Source organism: Acartia tonsa, chromosome 3 (genome assembly GCF_053477335.1).
Source record: "Acartia tonsa isolate MP-2025a chromosome 3, ASM5347733v1, whole genome shotgun sequence".
Classification (NCBI taxonomy): domain Eukaryota; kingdom Metazoa; phylum Arthropoda; class Copepoda; order Calanoida; family Acartiidae; genus Acartia; species Acartia tonsa.
The window spans coordinates 3,986,295-4,003,308 of NC_137262.1; the positions used below are offsets into that span (position 1 = coordinate 3,986,295).

The window sequence follows — 17,014 nt, forward strand, 5'->3', positions numbered from 1 at the left end:
TATTTAACACGGGGACACTCATTTTTGGGATTGGAGGGAGGATACGTCCCGGTAGGGTTGGGCCGGATATCCGGCCAGTTACCGGATATTGAAACTATCCGGATACCGGATTATCCGGCTGATTTCTAATGCCGGATATCGATCGTTGGCCAGATATCCGGCTGGAAACTGGATATCCGGAATTAAAATTCAGCCGGATATCCGGTCCAACCCTACGTCCCAGTAGGACATCTTTTATAATTCTATTTAAAAAAAATTTTCTTATTAACAAAAATCTGCCTGTAAAAAATAATACAAAAACAATAAAAACATAAAATAATAACTTTAATAATAATGCGAACTTAAAAAAAGAGGTGGCGATCATTTTCTAAGCTCGACTAAATTGATAATTATACGTTTACTAAAACGCGTTAATGTGGCCGTTTATAATTTTTTTTTTATAATGGTATTTATACTAATTTTGTGGTTTTTATGTATTTTATCTTTATATAATAAGCGTGTTAATAAACACACAGAGGGAGTCGACTACAAACATTTTGGATCTACTGCAGTTCACGGTAAAATATTCCTGGTAACGAATATTTCCAAAAATATATGAATTTTAAAGGCTGCTTGCTGCCAAACGGCTGAACATACAGATCATGCCCGCACACTGTTTTAAGCGGCATAAGAAGGCCTACAAATAATCTGGAATAGCCATAAATCAATAATGCATAATTATCTCGCAGTGCAGAGGAATGCGCGAAAAAGACCTATTTAAGCGTTAATTCTTCAGTGAAGCTTTTCCTGTGCATCATTCGATCTTGGGTATTCCGGATTATTTGTAGGCCTTCTTATACCACTTAAAAATAGTTTGCGACGTTCAGCCGTTTGGCAGCTAGCAGCCTTTAAATAAAATTCATAGATTTTTGGAAATATTCGTTACCAGGAATATATTACCGTGAACTGCAGTTGATCCAACATTTTCAAAATGGAAACATGATTTATGTAGATAAATGCCGTAAAAGTGTTCAGTAAACTCATAGAAAGACAAAAAGCATATAAAACTTCCCATATAAGGCTATTTGAAAAAAAAATCATCGTTAAAATATCACAATTTCTCAATTACTTATATTTTTAAAAACCATTTTTAACAATGAATTAGCAAAGCATAAAAATAAAACTTGTTCTTACGGGAAATGTCTACTTTTATCATGTCTCCCATTTTGACCAATTTCTTTAGAAACATTTTTTGGCATTAACTTTTTTTTTTCAATGTTATTTTGTTTAAAATAAAAAAAAATCATATTTAACATTTTGCCTCCACCAAATAACTAACCAGCCAAAAGCACTGAACGTAAAGGGATCACAATTAAAATATTTGGCCGATAATAATGTTAAAATTATAACTGGTGTATCACATGAGTGTGTGTGTGGGGGGGGGGAGATAAACTTTTTTTTATATATGGAGGATAGCCTGGCAGTTTAACAACCGTTAAACTGGTTCATGTCGCAGTTACGCCAATATAATGAGTTTTAAACCAAGATGGAGACTTTAACCAAACACGTCTTTTCCCCCTAATACAGATGAAATTAATTTTTAAGGGAGAGGGATGGGGGGGGAGGGGAGTTCAACTAGGTTGGAAATTATACAACACCCCTGAAAACTCAAGGTTTGAGACCAGCTTTAAAACAAGAACGGTTGTTGTATTACCGACAAAACAGCAATCCTCACAAAACAATAATTAATAATAATAGGTATTAAGTCACTTAATCAACATCGTAATATGGATATGTTTTTAAAAAAAGACTTGATGTAAAATCACTTTCAGAATTGACTTTCTTTTTAAAATATCAAAAAATATCTTTTTTTTCTCCTCCTAAATAAAATCTACTCCTTTTTTAAAATCTAAGTACATTAAGGAGTAAATAATATGTATATGAGAAGAATTAAACATTGATAAAAACTCTCAGAAAAAAAAACAGAACATGATTTTAAGTATTTTCTCTCTTTAACAACTTAATTATGTTATGTATCATAAAATAGATTTTGTTTTATATTTGAATTGAGCCAAACTTAATTTGGTACCTACTATGTAGTGTATCTTTATAATTACACTTTACTGTTTTTTTTTCATCCTGTAATATCGTTCACCTGACCAGGAATTAGAACATTATGCTTTCTTTTTCAAATTCATTATCTTACAAGGCAAAGTTTCATAGATTTTTTAAAATCCCCACTATAACCTTAACAAATGTTGAAATTATTTATCACACAATTTCACAATCCTCTGAAGCAAAAATGTCCACTTCAATAAGTCAACAACTTTTTTTTCTTTACAATGCTTTTTTATGAATGCCTCGATTGTTAAAAAATATCACTTTAATAGTAAGCCGGATGGCATGGATGTAGCATATTAGGTAAGTTCAAAATCAGCCGTTTTTTCCCCCACTAACTTGCAACAGCGGTCTGATTGAATAAATTGACACTATCTGAACTTAACGATCACGTAACATTTTTAAAGGTATCTTATCAGCTTAATTGTCCATATGTTTCACTTTTAGAAAATCCATTTAATTAATTTGCGCTCCAAAATTAATGATTTTAACGGCGTTGTTGCTCCTTTTTCTCTCCATACACCTTCACTTTCTTGTCCTGAAATATAAATGAGCATAAAAATATAAAAAAAAAAGTTTATTTTGTCGTGAAGCTACCCTATAATCGTCAGTCCCACTGTAATTCTATTATTTGAGAATAGTTATTTCTCGCATCGTATCATAAACGGCTTTCCGCGGACATAGAATGTACAATTATAAGATTAAAACTAGTTTTTTTAGCCCCGAGGTGCCGAAGGAAACGGCTAAAAAACTGGTTATAATCTTATGATTGCACATTTTTATATTCGTAGAAAGCTGGATATAATACGATGCTAGACATAGTTTTTTCGTATGGATGAGAACCGGTTCCTATCCACCGGATTCGAATGAATACGAGAAAAGTAATTATTTTAGCTATTTAAGATAGGTTACTGATTTGCTTTGTGAAGATAGTCCCCCCAAATAGAGAATCCATCCTACAACTTACTTTGTTAGTCAGTCTCTCGGCCATGCTACATTTATATCTAAGTAGGTAATGGTTATTTTAAAGTATGAAGGGGCTTAGTGAGCTCGACAAGGTTATTTGAGGGAAACCGTATAATTTTTAAATGCTAAATAGTAGGGTTGGCAAGCCGGATCCGGAATCCGCCCAATTTTTGGGCCAATTTTGGAATCCGAATCCGGAATTCGTTTTTTAATAGCGGATTCTGGATTCTTTATTGGTATGCTAAAATTAGCGTCTTGGGTTTTTTCTTTCAACTCTCGCTTTTTGAAGGCAAAGATTGACATCATTATCTATAAAATCTTTTAAAATATGGTTCGATTCACGGAAGTGAATTATAGAGAAGACCAAGAACATTAATTTTTAGGACATATGTGGCACTTGATTTTTTAAAAATTTTCTTAAAGCGTTTTAAAATACTGCTAGAATCCGGAATCCGAATCCGGCCCTAAAATTCGACGGATTGCCATCACTACAATTAGTAGGGTTGGTAATCCGCCGAATTTTTAGTAGGATTCGGATTCTTACAAAAATCCGCCAAAAACTAAAGCGGATTAATCCGTGGCTTGCAGATTCCGGTTTTTTTTGTGGATTGCGGGTTTTTGGATTCCGGATTGCGAATGCTAGCAATATTTTTAAAGGTATTTTTATAAATAAATTTGTTTTAACCCCTACAGAAGCCATTTTCCAACCCTTACTTAAATTAACCTAACCTAACCTAACCTAAAATAACCATGAAAAGATACTGTGAAAATAAAACTTTTTATGCCACCCACCATTTTACTTGAGACTAAGAAACAATAAAATACTTTTTTTAATTTTGTCTACAACATTAAAAAAAAATTAAGTGCTACAAAAGTCCTATAGAAATTATATACAATTCAAATCCGCAATTTGAATTGCGGATTCGGATTCTGGTTACAAAATGGGTCTAAAAATTGGACGGATTGCGGATTCGGATTGCCAAAACTAATAATTAGGTAATTTTAGTACACTATCATGCTTTAAAGGAAACTGGAGTTCTATTATCATTTTTTCCCAGTGACTAATCCCTTTCCCTGGATTAAATTTTGTACATTTATTAAAAGCGAAGCTTTTCTATAATTAGGGTCGGTCCGTCCGTCCGTCCGTCCGTGGACTTTGCATGGTGATTCCTGTAGTAGTTAGGTTCGATTTAGAAAGCGTAGCAACTCTATAATCATTACCAGAATGTCCGTACGTTTATTTTAAACGTGTTGATTTTTCTACTTTTTTAAAAACAAATTTTTATGTGATCTAATTATCCGTTTTATCTGATTTTTGGTATATTGATTCCTGGGACAACAAAGAACAATATTTTAAGCGAAGCAACTCTACTTTTATATTCTGATTATACAGTTCAGTCACTATACAAGTGTCAATGTCTGTTTGTACTACCGTTTCAGTGCTTCGCTTTTATGGATGTTGTCATCCTTGTTTAGACAAAACTATGCATTTTATTTTTAAAAACTAAGTTTTTTCATATAAAATACATTAAGTACAAACAAAAAGAAAATAAGGGGCCAGTAATTTATAAAAAGAGGAAAACGGAAACCCCAACACTCGCAAAGTCCATCAAAAGTTGAAAACAAAAAATAAGCTTAGAAAGTTTTTTTTTCCATTTGGTTGTTGGATGAAGTAATGTGTTAGTGCAAGAAAGTAAATTCATTATGTTCAGTAGCAACGATACTCTAGAATTCGTTTAGCCCCCAGTCAGTACGTCACACTATGGAGAAATGTCATTTTCTCGGCTACTATTAAAGATATGCAAGGGGAAAGGCGGTTGTGACACTTTTTGAAACCAAAACTAAAAGTCAAAGGAACTCAACAAAAAGAGCACTGAAATTTGGTATGACAGTTGGCTTTAAAGAGACTTATGCGTACGTCAAACATGTGGATTTTAAAGATATTTGAACATCAATTTTTATGAATGTCCACTAATTGCAATGATTTTTACAATGGCGACTCCTAGGATGATTTTCACCTTGTATTAAGTAGGTAAGGCATCATTAAAAACGAGCTTTAAAATAATCATTTTCCTCCTTTTTTCATTTTACTATTCGTAGAAAATTGTCAATGTATTTAAAGCTATACATAATATTCAGTATGGCTGAGAACCGGTTCTAATCTAGTCGAAGCAATACTGAAAAAGATATTCTTGTAATAAGACTTACCTTGCAAAACGTATTGTAACAGGAATCTATAAAAAAAAGACTTACCTTAGAAAACTCTTCCCAGTTATTCTGTAGGAATGAAACAATCTCACAATGGTTTGGGCTGGGGGAATTCACAATACTACCACCCTCAGAATTCAGTATATCTCGTCTACAATAATGATTGTTGAACTCAAAGCTATATTATACTTTTTAAAAATACTAGCGGCTTCGCCCCTAGCCTCTAGGGGCTTTGCCCCAAGAGGTTTGATCAAACTAATTTCTCGTATTTTAGATTTAAAAGAAAAAGAAAAATAAAAAAAAAATTTTTTTTGGGGGGGAATTTTTTTTCTTTGGGGGATTTTTCATTTTTTTACCTATAAAGGAGAACCCGATCGGTTTAGCGGTTAGCGAGATCCTTCGCTACAAAAAAATAGACAGACAGACAGACAAACAGAGAGAGGCCGCTAGTAGCTAATAAAATATATATTTACCTGTTTGAAGTATTAAGGCCAGAGTCATCACTGCGGGGGAAGGAGAGGTCGGCCGCCGCCCGTCTGTGTTGGTTGTTAGTGTAGGAGCCTGCTGAGCCGCTTCTAAACATGTTAAGAGCTTGTAAATAAGTAATGATATAATAATTGGTGCTTTTCCTCAAAAGAACTAGAGAGCAAAGAAACCACTCTTAAAATAATTTGAAATAAGTCGTTGTAGTTTTTTCTCCTATGCACAACAATTAAACCCAACATAAAGAACATTTTTATTTCTTTTAACATTTTTTAAAAATATTATCTTTCATTGCATTCTCCATAAAAAGTTCATATCCATGTTTAAAATTAATATAGAAAATCGGATCAACTGCAGATCACGGTAAAATATTCCTGGTAACGAATATTTACAAAAATCTATGAATTTTAAAGGCTGCTAAGCCTACAAATAATCTGGAATAGCCATAAATCAATAATGCATAATTATCTCGCAGTGCAGAGAAATGCGCGAAAAAAAAGACCTATTTTACGCGTTTTTTTCTTTAGTGAAGCTTTCCCTGTGCATCATTGGATCTTGGCTATTCCAGATCACTTGTAGGCTTTTTTATGCCGCTTAAAATAGTGTTCGGGTATGATCTGTATGTTCAGCCGTTTGGCAGATAGCAGCCTTTAAAATTCATAGATTTTTGGAAATATTCGTTTCCAGGAATATTTAACCGTGAAATGCAGTTGATCCAGAAAATCTAAATATATATAGATATTCTATTTTGAGTTTGAAGAATAGGTACAAATGTAACAATTTAACAAAAAAAAGTTGTAGAAAAGTACAAAAAGTTTGTATATATTCATCATATTCTATCTAAAAGTTACGACATCCATTCATAAATATTGAAAATAGGTTTCCAGGGTGAGAAGGGGCGTTGGGCTGTTTATTATACTAATCCCCATAGTTTTATAATAATGTTTTATTTGTTGGCTCAACAAGTTTGGGGACTTTTAATGAATTTTCTTTGGATTGTTTATTAAGTTGAGTGCAGTGTCCTAACGTTTCAACCACTAATTATAGTCTACAGAAGGGGTAATTTTGTATGATCATAGATCCCTGAATATTTCTGAAATTGATGATGTAGGCATAAATTGAAAAACCAATATTGAAAATTTTCAACTACATACAATACCTTCATTTGCAATGTTAAGACCACCTAAGAGTTGCTGATAGTTCAACTATCTATCTACTGTCTATTTGCAATCTATCTATTATATACCTGGCAGATGGACTGGGAGATCTTGAAGAACCACCTCGTAATTGCTGATAGTTCAACTTCTTAAGCTCAGATATAAAATCACGATTCTAAAACAATAAATATAATGGTTCTAGATCACTTATTAGAAAATTGGACAAATAAGAACACAATGAAGAAACAGTACGGCAATATTATTGGTTGAAACATGTACACATTTTACTAAACACCTACCTACATCATTTTAATTAAATATTATATTTACTTAATATGTAAATCGGAATGTTTTTCGTTTAATCTTTCCTAAAAATCTTTCCTAGCTAGGTAAAGTGACACGACAAAAAAAACTGAGCTGGATCTTTAAATGTGTAGCCGTTGCAGTGACCGTAGTCGTAGCCGTAAAAGTCGCCACTACCAGTGCTGCCTATAAAACATGGATTTTTAAATGTTTGAAGTTTTTAAGAATTATTTTTATTCATATTTTTACTGAAAATTCAAAAAATGGTTGTGATTTAAAGATCGCATATAGCCGTGGCCACGCGTGACCAATTTCATTTAAAGATTGATATTAGGTTATTGGATGTACCTCTGGCCACGGCTACCGCAACGGCTACGGCTACACATTTAAAGATCCAGCTCTGTTCTTTTTCACTATAAAAACTTACATCTTGTCTTCTAGGATAGGAACCAGGTTGTAGGGGCGGGCTGGCAGTGTTGGTGTTGGCCGCCATGTCCTCTCCATCTCCCTGCCAGGACAGCGGGCTGCAGATGCCAGACTCGGGGGACACAACCTCCTTAGGCTCCCCACTAGGCTGGTGGTGACGCCCATCCATAGGGGTTCCAGTTGGGTCCATCTAAAATATTAAAATAACTTTGAATTTATTTTTAATCATTTTCATAGAGAGAGGGGAATTTGACCAAAAGTTTTATAACCTAGTTTTCTTATTCGTACACTACGGTCTAAGGGTGGAAATTTGGCAAAACTGTTATGATCACATTTTCTTATTTTAACTTAATAGTATTGATTTACATACCCCAGCTCATGCATAATGGACAAGGAAAAGAAAAAATAACATTTGGAACTAAGTTTTTTTTACTTCAAAGTTGAGTCAAATCAATATTTTTTGAAGGTCAAAATTCTACTTTTTATTTTCTACCTAGATATAAAAAATAATTTTTTTTGCATAAATATCTATTAAAAACTAATTTCGTTCATATTCATAATTCTTAAAAATATATACACCATATCAATAAATAAAAACATTCTTATTATATATTTTACCGAAGGCACGGGCTAAAAACACTGGTTTTAATCTTATGATTGTATACTTTTTAAGTTTTTATATTCGTAGAAAACTTTATATAATACGACACTAGACATATTTATTTAGTATGGATGAGAACCGGTTCCTATCCACCGGATTCGAATGAATACGAGAAAAAAGATTAAATTATCACCTGTGGCATAACTGGGATGCAGTTGGTGGCAAATGGAGGCGGGATGTTTGTGTTCATAAAGTGATATCCTCCCACAATCATAGCTCCCTAGCAACAATAATAACATGTTGGTTTGTAAGAATTTTATTACTTTAAACCATGAGACATAAAAACTCCATAACCCGTCTAGAATATATTTTCTGCTCCTTAGGTAAAACTTGATAACTAAGAAATTGACCAAGATAAAAAAAATTTCAAAAAGACAGGCACACATACAATTACATCCTACCACTTTGACATATCTATGTTTCAATCAATAAGGTAAAAACTGCGTCTTTTTTCAATAAAAGAAAATAATAAAAATCATCAACTAACCTCAGCAGTGCTGAAAGATACAATTGCCTTGTCCAGACTGGCAATGTTGTTGAAATTGCCACCAGCAGCAGCAGCAGCAGTAGGATGACCAATATCAGCTGGAGTAGAGGCAACTACATTAGCACTATTGGGTGCTTGGGGGGAGCCTAAAATTTATGCATACAGAGGTTTACAAATAAAATTATATTTATTAAAGGTCTTAAGATTGGTTCAAGAAACATAACCTCTAATTAACAAAAATAAACACTCCTAAAAAACTTTGGGTACTTATATAAACTTATCATTCACTTTCTTATCCTTAAGGTCCCTGACTCTTTCCGATAATTAAGGGGGGGCATTTAGACCATTATGCTCACTGTTTAAGTTTAGATGTCATTACGCCCCCCCCCCCTCTTTTTACTAAAACTATCTACAAATGGATTTACTATTACTCGTATCTTGTTAATGTTAATGTCGTGTGGGTGAGTTGCACCTGGACTGAACAGTCAACTTGTCAACTGAAGGCCAGACTCTTGGTCCTTCACCTCATACCCGTGGTACAGTACATTACAGACAACCAACCCTTTGATTGCACGATCTTTGTCTGAACTGACCAATTAATGATGTCCATGATAACAACCCAAAATTGACGAAAATTTTCCTTGGTCATAATATAAACTTAAGAGCTGGATCTTTAAATCATTTTAGTGGTGAGCCAGATCGGTGTGAGCCAACTTTCCACCAATGAGAGCACATCATTTTATGAAATGCCGCGCTGTGATTGGCTGAAATTCGGCTCTCCCCGATCTGGCTCTCCACTAAAATGATTTAAAGATCCATATCCATTTATCTACAATACCTGTTTCAGTTAAAGCATTCTCTTTAATATTTTCTCCCCTGTTGATAATATCTTGAGTGGGTGTGGTGCTGTTGGACTCCGTGGTGGTCAAGCTGGCGTCAATCAGCTGGTAGTTGATGTCGAAACCGAAACTTATCTGAAAAGCGAAAGAATTATCATTTATTAGGTAGAAAGGTATATTTTTAGTGCTTTGTCTATTCGCCGGTCAATCCGTAATAATATAGGGGAAATTTTTTTTCTTCTCTCAGTTGTTGATAAACAGCTGAAATTCATATGATATGTGCATGTGCAATGTTTTTACCCTTTAAAGATATCAAAATATAGATAACAAACAGCCTGCAAGATTAAAAACATTCCGAAAAGGGTCTTTAATTTCTGCGTTTTAATCTTCAAAATATGTCTAGATATACTGTAATACCTAGCTAAAAATATCTATAAAAAGCTTTTGGGTAGGTATGGAATTAATTTCTTTTCAATATTTGCTAAAAATTATGTCTAAATTACCTCTCCTTCCTCGGGTGCTAGTGACAGTGGTCCCCCCGCCTCACTGCCCACAACACTGCCAGCGGCAGTGCGCGTGTCAAACTCGAACCTAAACCCTTCCTGACCATTCATATTGGCCGGTGGTGGCATTTGGTGGCAGGAGTAATCATCACCCATAGCAATATAACCCATGCTGTTATAGCTAGCACCATCGTAGTCAAGATCGTTATTACTGGCAACGGCAGCGTTTGATGTATCATTGAAATCAATATTGACAACTCCATCGTCACTAAGAAGAGGGTTGGTGTTAATAATGGTGGCAGCTGCGCTAGTATTGGACGGTGTAATCATAACATTATCACTAACAGATACCTCACAATCAATGTTATTATTGTCTTTAGCATTTTCACTGACAACAGACTTATTATCACAGACTTTCTTCACATTATTAACACTTCTACTATTGTCTTCATTTGGACTAGTGCCGGCTGGAGCTTTGTCTTTTTTAGCATTACCAATAGAAGTAACGTTTTTAGCGGTAGCAGCGGCGTTTGATGCAAATACATCATCAACAGTTTTGTTAGCAGAAGTATCATTGGACTTGTTCACAGAAAGTTTATCACATTTAGATGGTTGATCTTGTTGGTAGTTGGGGTTATCATCACCACCACCGGCAAAGGCCTTGTTAGTAGCGGTAGTGTAGTTGGGAACTTCTACGCTAGGAGCGCCAGTGGTAGCATTCACAGCCGCGTTAGATGGGGTAGCTTGTTGTTGTTGTTGTTGAGGGAGGTTTGGGGCACTGAGGCTTCCTCCGCCGGTTGTTGATGAGGCGGAGGGTTTTCTGGCGGCCCAGGCGGAATGGATATGTGGTTTGTCAGTCGTAGGAGCCTGCTGCACAGACAAAGCAGGGAAATCCTGAAAATGAATAATCATTAGGATAAGAAGTGAATATTCCTAAGTTAAGCTTCCCTGAAATAACTAAATCAATCGGTTCAGTAGTTACTAGTTAGAGTAAGCAACAGACAAAAAAAACTTTACTACTTTATAAACTAGGATATACTGGGTTTGATTGTGCAACATAAGATAAGATTTTCTTTCTTATTTAAGCCCGAGTAGGACAGGTGATCCATTGAAACCCAAACTGTACCTGAATTGGGTTAAGAGCTGGGAAATCATCTGGTCCATGGTTGAGTGTGACGGCTGCTGCTGCTTCGCCATTTGCTGTTACGGCAGACTTCTCAGGCTCAGTATTAATCTGCACCTCACGTGATCTAAAATTGTATTAAGATATTATAATTAAAACCTCCTTAATGCGACATATGTGTAAAGTAACGTTAATCCTAAATCAAGAATAAGTACTTTTGTCTTTTTCAATCCTTAATTTTATTTCGCCTGTTTTAAATCATCATATCAAAACAAGGATGACAACATCCATAAAAGCGAAGCACTAAAACAGTAGGACAAACGGACATTAACACTTATATTGTGTCAGAACTGAATAATCAGAATATAAATGTATAAGAGTCGAAGCAAAGTTATAAGTAAATTTGTTGAAAAACTGCTTTATACAGGATTATGTTTATGGACATACTTACATTTTTAGGACTTGATTATAGAGTTGCTTCGCTAATAACATTATACTTTGTTGTCCCAGGAATCAATATACCAAAAATCAGATCAATCGGATGATTAGCTCACCAAAAAAATTGTTGTTAAAAAAGTAAAAAAATCAACATGTTTAAAGTGGACGTACGGACATTTTGGTAATGATTATAGAGTTGCTACGCTTTCTAAATCGTACCTAATTACTAAAGGAATCACCATACAAAATTTGAAATCGATAGGACAATTATAACATGCCTAAATTAACGAAAAAAGCTATCCGTTACGGACGGACCGACCCTAATTATAGAAAAGCTTCGCTTTTTAAAAAGGTTGTGCCCGTATAATCTAGTTTAATAGTCTCAAAAGATGGCAAAGTTTTCTCGATGTATGGTGGTGAAAGTGTCATCTTCCACTTTCGCAAAAAGGACAAAGAAAACCTTCCCTGAAAATTGTACAACGATCGGTTTAGCCGTTTACTAGATCTTTTGATTTATACAATAAGATACAACGCATTATTTCCTACCTGAGAGAGTAATTTGACGTTCTTCTGGTGTCCTGTCCAGCAGTTTGTCTGTTGCCAGGTCTGGTAGACCCTGAGTCCTGGCCACCTGCAGATCCTCCAGCTGTCCTGTTACCACCATAGCCACCAGGTCCAGACTGTACACTCCCTCCGGATGCTGAATAGTAAAAAACATTCGGTGATTGCCATCAAAGTGTTTATTAGAGCACTGAAACCATTATTAAAAATTTTAAAAGAAGGTAGGGTAGTTATTTTCTGCAATGTCCCACCCTGCGAAAGCCATGCAGACTGCAGAGATACCCATAGTTTTAATACCCAGGAATGAGAGAACGTATTAGTAAAACCTTAGTTATTAGTATAATTCAAAATACAATTTCTCCTCCCTCCATAAAGATTAAGGGGGGCGGAAGTTTGTACACTTACAGGAAATTAAGTTTTAGTATAAAATTTTGCCATGGACGTATGGGCTTGTTTTTATATTTATCAATCCAATTCTTAAGCAATGCAAAATGTCTCACATGATTGTATCTAGTTATAAAACTTTTAAAAATAAATTTTGGCACTTTCTAGGGGCTAGTTGGGCAAAACAACACCCTAAATACTAAAATTTTGTAAGACATTTTACAAAAATAATTGAGGGATGGATTACTATAACAACAAGCCTAAACGTCCAAGGCAAAAAATCACACTAAAATTTCATTTCCTATAAGTGAACAAACTTAAGCCCCTCTTATTTTACCTGAGGTAGGACGAACATTATCTTCCCTGGATTTTCCTTTATTGTTATCCTTCATAAGTTTCTCCTTCTCTTGTTCTTCCTTTAGTTTCTTGCCACGCCTCTTTCCTGCAATTATTAGACATAATAAGTATAAGCAAGTATAATATTTCAAATCTGTCACAACCAGGGATGCGGAGCCGAGGAGCCGCCATATTTTGCTGGAGCAGGAGCCGCTATTTTCGATAAATAACGGCTCCTGGTTAGCTAAAAAGAGATTTTTTATTAGGTAATAATTTTATTTGGTTTTGAACTTTTAAAACCTTCAAAAGTAAAAAAAAAGACTTAGAATTTTTTTTGTTTGAGTTTTTCTTGAATTTAGGTCGGAGCCGGAGCCGTTATTTTCAGAAGCGACTCCGCGGAGCCGCGGCTGCACAAAAAAAGTCCAACGGCTACGCATCCCTGGTCACAACTCAACAAATAAAAATCAAATGCAAATATAAGGGAACGAAAAAAAGGTTTTTTTCAAATGAATGTCTAATTCTGTACAGATTCTCGTTATAAATATACATACATAATTAAAGCAACTGCATTTCCAAATTCCATAACTGAAACTTGTTTTCTTTGCGGTTACCATTACCTCGTAATAGCGGTATTCTCCTTCGATTTTAAGTGATCATCTAGAGAATTCAGAGCATCATCCACATGTAATGGGATGCGATACTCTAACCCCCATGATATTATGTTAAGTAACATCCAACATACAACCAACTACTTTGATTGCACGACCTTTGTGTGAGAAGTCCTAACTGTGCATGGTAGTGAGTTGCGCCTGTTTATGGGCCACGACCAAGGGATTCCCTCTACTATTTATGTCGCGCACCTGACATACACGATCGCCGGACTTTCTTTATGGTTAATGTTTCCTACTGAATAAGAAAGGGAGGAGTAGGTTGCGCTAAAAATCCGTAAAGGTTGTGAGTTTTAAGTTAAAAACAGTAGTAGAACGATAAACATTTATATTAACTTTTTTTTGTTTATAGTTCTTTTCAATAAGAAATAAAATACACATACTCAGTGAATATTATAGTTCTAATACTATTTTTAAGCCTTAAAACTTACACCTTTACGGATTTTTAGCGCAACCTATTCCTCCCGTACTATGGCCCTACCTGTTACTGGTACAAAGTTAAGGCTGTCTGTAGAGGCAGCAAGGTTTTCACTGTTCTTCAAATTATCTTCTAAAATAAAGAAAAAGGTTAATAAGATAATTTTTTAGCTAAAAATTATCTTATTAAAATGTAAAATACTAATAAATATAGTGATAGAATAATGTGTATAAATTAATTTTCCTTCATTCTTATATCTTAACTTTAAATAAAAACTAAAAGTAACAGGATGTCTGTCTGTAACAAAGTATCTCGATACCCGCTAGACCGAAATTGTACTCATTCACAGTAAAGCTTTTAATATCTACGGTAATTATCTTTTGGGGAGGGAGAGTAGTATCTTCCCAAAAAGAATCGCCCTTAGGAAAAAATCTCTTAATTGAAAAGAAAAAAAAATATTTAAGGTTCGTCTACCTCCCCTTTACTAAAATACGCAGCAATTATGTTATTTTTCTATAGGAAATAACTGTTACCTGCGGTGACCAGATAAACATTGTGATTCATTTCAAAACCATTCTCAATCATACCAGCAGACTTCTTCTTTTTCTCCTTGGTAGTTTCGCGGGTTTCTTTCACTTCAATTTCCTGGATTTCTTCAACCTCCACGGGCTCCTCGTTGTCGGTGACGTCATTGGAATCAGCTGATCCATTGCTGCTGGTGACGCCATTGTTGGTTGCGGCTTTGTTCTGCCTTCTCTTGTCGCGTTTGTCTTTGGAGGATTTTTCACCTTTCTTGCCCTTTTTCTTGTCAATATCGTTGGCACCACCGCTAGTATCGGTCGACACTTCACCAAGGCTCTACAAATAAAATAACAAGGATGACACCATGACCGATGAATGCGAAGCTTATAAATGGACAAAAAAACGTAATGTGATAAGATGTGATTTTATATTTTAAGATAAGTTCTAAGAAGAAAGTAAAACAGTGTCCAGCAAAATAAAAATTAGTAAAGAGCAACAACAAAAGATTTTATTTTTTTACTACCTACCTCTAAAAGATCATTGATGCTTTTTTCTCCACAATATCCATCCACCTCCTCCGCCTTCACCTGGGCAATCACGTTCTTGTTCTCATTCTTCTTTGCTCTACATACAAAAATATCATCATTATATGAAGGTAACAGAATGTGTTTTCTCGTATTCATTCGAATCCGGTGGATAGGAACCGGTTCTCATCCATACGAAAAAAAACTATGTCTAGCATAGTATTATATCCAGCTTTCTACGAATATAAAAATGTACAATCATAAGATTAAAACCATTTTTTTAGCCAGTGCCTTCGGCACTTTGGGAAAAAAGAAAACTGGTTTTAATCTTAAAATTGTACATTCTATATCCGCAGAAAGCTGTTTATAATACGATGCGAGATAACTATTCTAGGATCGGAGCTTGCTGTACGCTAACCCGAAGTTTATGTCCCCACCAGCCCAATCTTCAAGTGCCCCTAGAGGCCTCTAAGGGCGTAGCCGCCATTGTTGAATAAAGTAGTCAGGGTATTTTCTATTAGTTCGTGACGATCTCGCAAACCACTCTAAACCCCCAGGGACTTCCAAGCTTTTAATTTTGAGAGGAATAAAATAAGGGATTTTAACGGTTTAAGGGTGGTAATCTAATGATTTTTTTTAATTTGAGGAGTTTTAAAATTTGAAGGGGTAAAAAAAGTATGTGTCTAAAATTTTAGTTCTTCAACTTCATACAGATACTAGGATCTTTTTACTTTAAAATCCAGTCTGTGCAGTAACTAACAATATAAAATATAAGAAGAAGAAGTATAAAGAGTAGCTGCGCTCTAAGGACATCTTAATTGCATTCATCTCTAAAGTTATGAATGGGTATATGCGTCTTATCAAGAAACATATCTTGATAAAACAAAAACGTGAGTATATTTTACGCTTTATAAACTTTCATTAAACATAGTTGTAATAGTTAGATTATGTAATATCTAATGAGATAGTATTTTTAAAGCGAAGCTTTACTACAATTATAGGGTCGGCAAATCTACACGATCACAACTGTTTTGATTATAATTAGGCATTTTAGAATTGTACCATCAATTTAAAACTTTGCATGAATTCATTCATGTAATGATTAGGATAATTAAAAAAGCATGGAGACTCTAAACTCATTAATATTTCCCTTATGAGTGGTTATATAATCCTAACATATAAAGTAATTAGCTTTTTTTTGTCTGTACAGAAGAATCTCGCTAACCGCTGAACCGATCGGGTTCTCCTTAACGGGATAGCTTCTCATAGGATCCGAGAAGGTTTATAACTATTTTAGGGGCGAAAGAGAATTCGCCCCTAAAAAAGAAAATTTTTAAAGCTGTTATTTTAATCTAAATTTTAAAAGATGTTTTTTTTTATTTAACTTCCCCCTCCTCAAGTGCCCCTAGAGGCCTCTAGGGGGCGTAGCCGCTAGTATATCTATATATCAAGCATTATGAATGATGCTTGTGGTGGTACTACATATTTGTTAATGTACGTTTGTTTGACGGGTAGTGTCAGAAGCTTCGCTTTTATGAATATTATCATTCTTGTTCAAAGTACAACTAAGTATTTAAAACAACCGTGACGTGATATGAAATTTCTAGAAATGTTTAAAATACACTTTAGACTTTGATTATTCATATAGATATGTTTTACAGAATTATAAAAATTCTCATTGCAACATATACGTAACATTAATAAAGGAAAATATTTGAAAGGAAATTCGGGTTCAATAATTGTCCATTTTCTTATCCTTTGTATTCTTATTCCAATATTCCTGAGATTAAAAAATCATCATTGCAGCAACCATATGATATGTACTGTGGCCAGGGAGGAATGTGACAATGGCTATTAATCAACAACTATTTCTCCCCCCATATTATCAGATATAACTTCAATTTCAACCA

General features: G+C 34.6%; 1 protein-coding gene and 1 long non-coding RNA gene across 3 annotated transcripts in view; both read right to left on the bottom strand.

Moving 5' to 3' along the window:
- Positions 1–268: 268 nt before the first annotated feature.
- LOC145313089 (uncharacterized) lies at positions 269–1,241 on the bottom strand. Its single transcript, XR_013877238.1, has 2 exons — positions 940–1,241; positions 269–545 (listed from the first exon to the last, which is right to left on the bottom strand). It is a non-coding gene; the product is annotated as an uncharacterized LOC145313089 (long non-coding RNA).
- Positions 1,242–2,213: 972 nt separating this feature from the next.
- Positions 2,214–17,014, bottom strand: part of LOC145313087 (uncharacterized) — a 30,663-nt gene continuing 15,862 nt past the window's right edge. For both annotated transcript variants that reach the window (XM_080152355.1, XM_080152354.1), the window contains exons 7-21: positions 15,108–15,204; positions 14,592–14,916; positions 14,122–14,190; positions 12,974–13,078; positions 12,238–12,391; positions 11,257–11,380; positions 10,131–11,024; positions 9,627–9,762; positions 8,789–8,934; positions 8,435–8,521; positions 7,642–7,830; positions 7,001–7,086; positions 5,745–5,846; positions 5,317–5,422; positions 2,214–2,635 (exon numbers count right to left, since the gene is read on the bottom strand). In XM_080152355.1, coding sequence (XP_080008481.1) covers positions 2,585–2,635; positions 5,317–5,422; positions 5,745–5,846; positions 7,001–7,086; positions 7,642–7,830; positions 8,435–8,521; positions 8,789–8,934; positions 9,627–9,762; positions 10,131–11,024; positions 11,257–11,380; positions 12,238–12,391; positions 12,974–13,078; positions 14,122–14,190; positions 14,592–14,916; positions 15,108–15,204 — 2,671 coding nt within the window. In that variant the 3' untranslated portion in view covers positions 2,214–2,584. The remainder of the gene's footprint in view (positions 2,636–5,316; positions 5,423–5,744; positions 5,847–7,000; positions 7,087–7,641; positions 7,831–8,434; positions 8,522–8,788; positions 8,935–9,626; positions 9,763–10,130; positions 11,025–11,256; positions 11,381–12,237; positions 12,392–12,973; positions 13,079–14,121; positions 14,191–14,591; positions 14,917–15,107; positions 15,205–17,014) is intronic.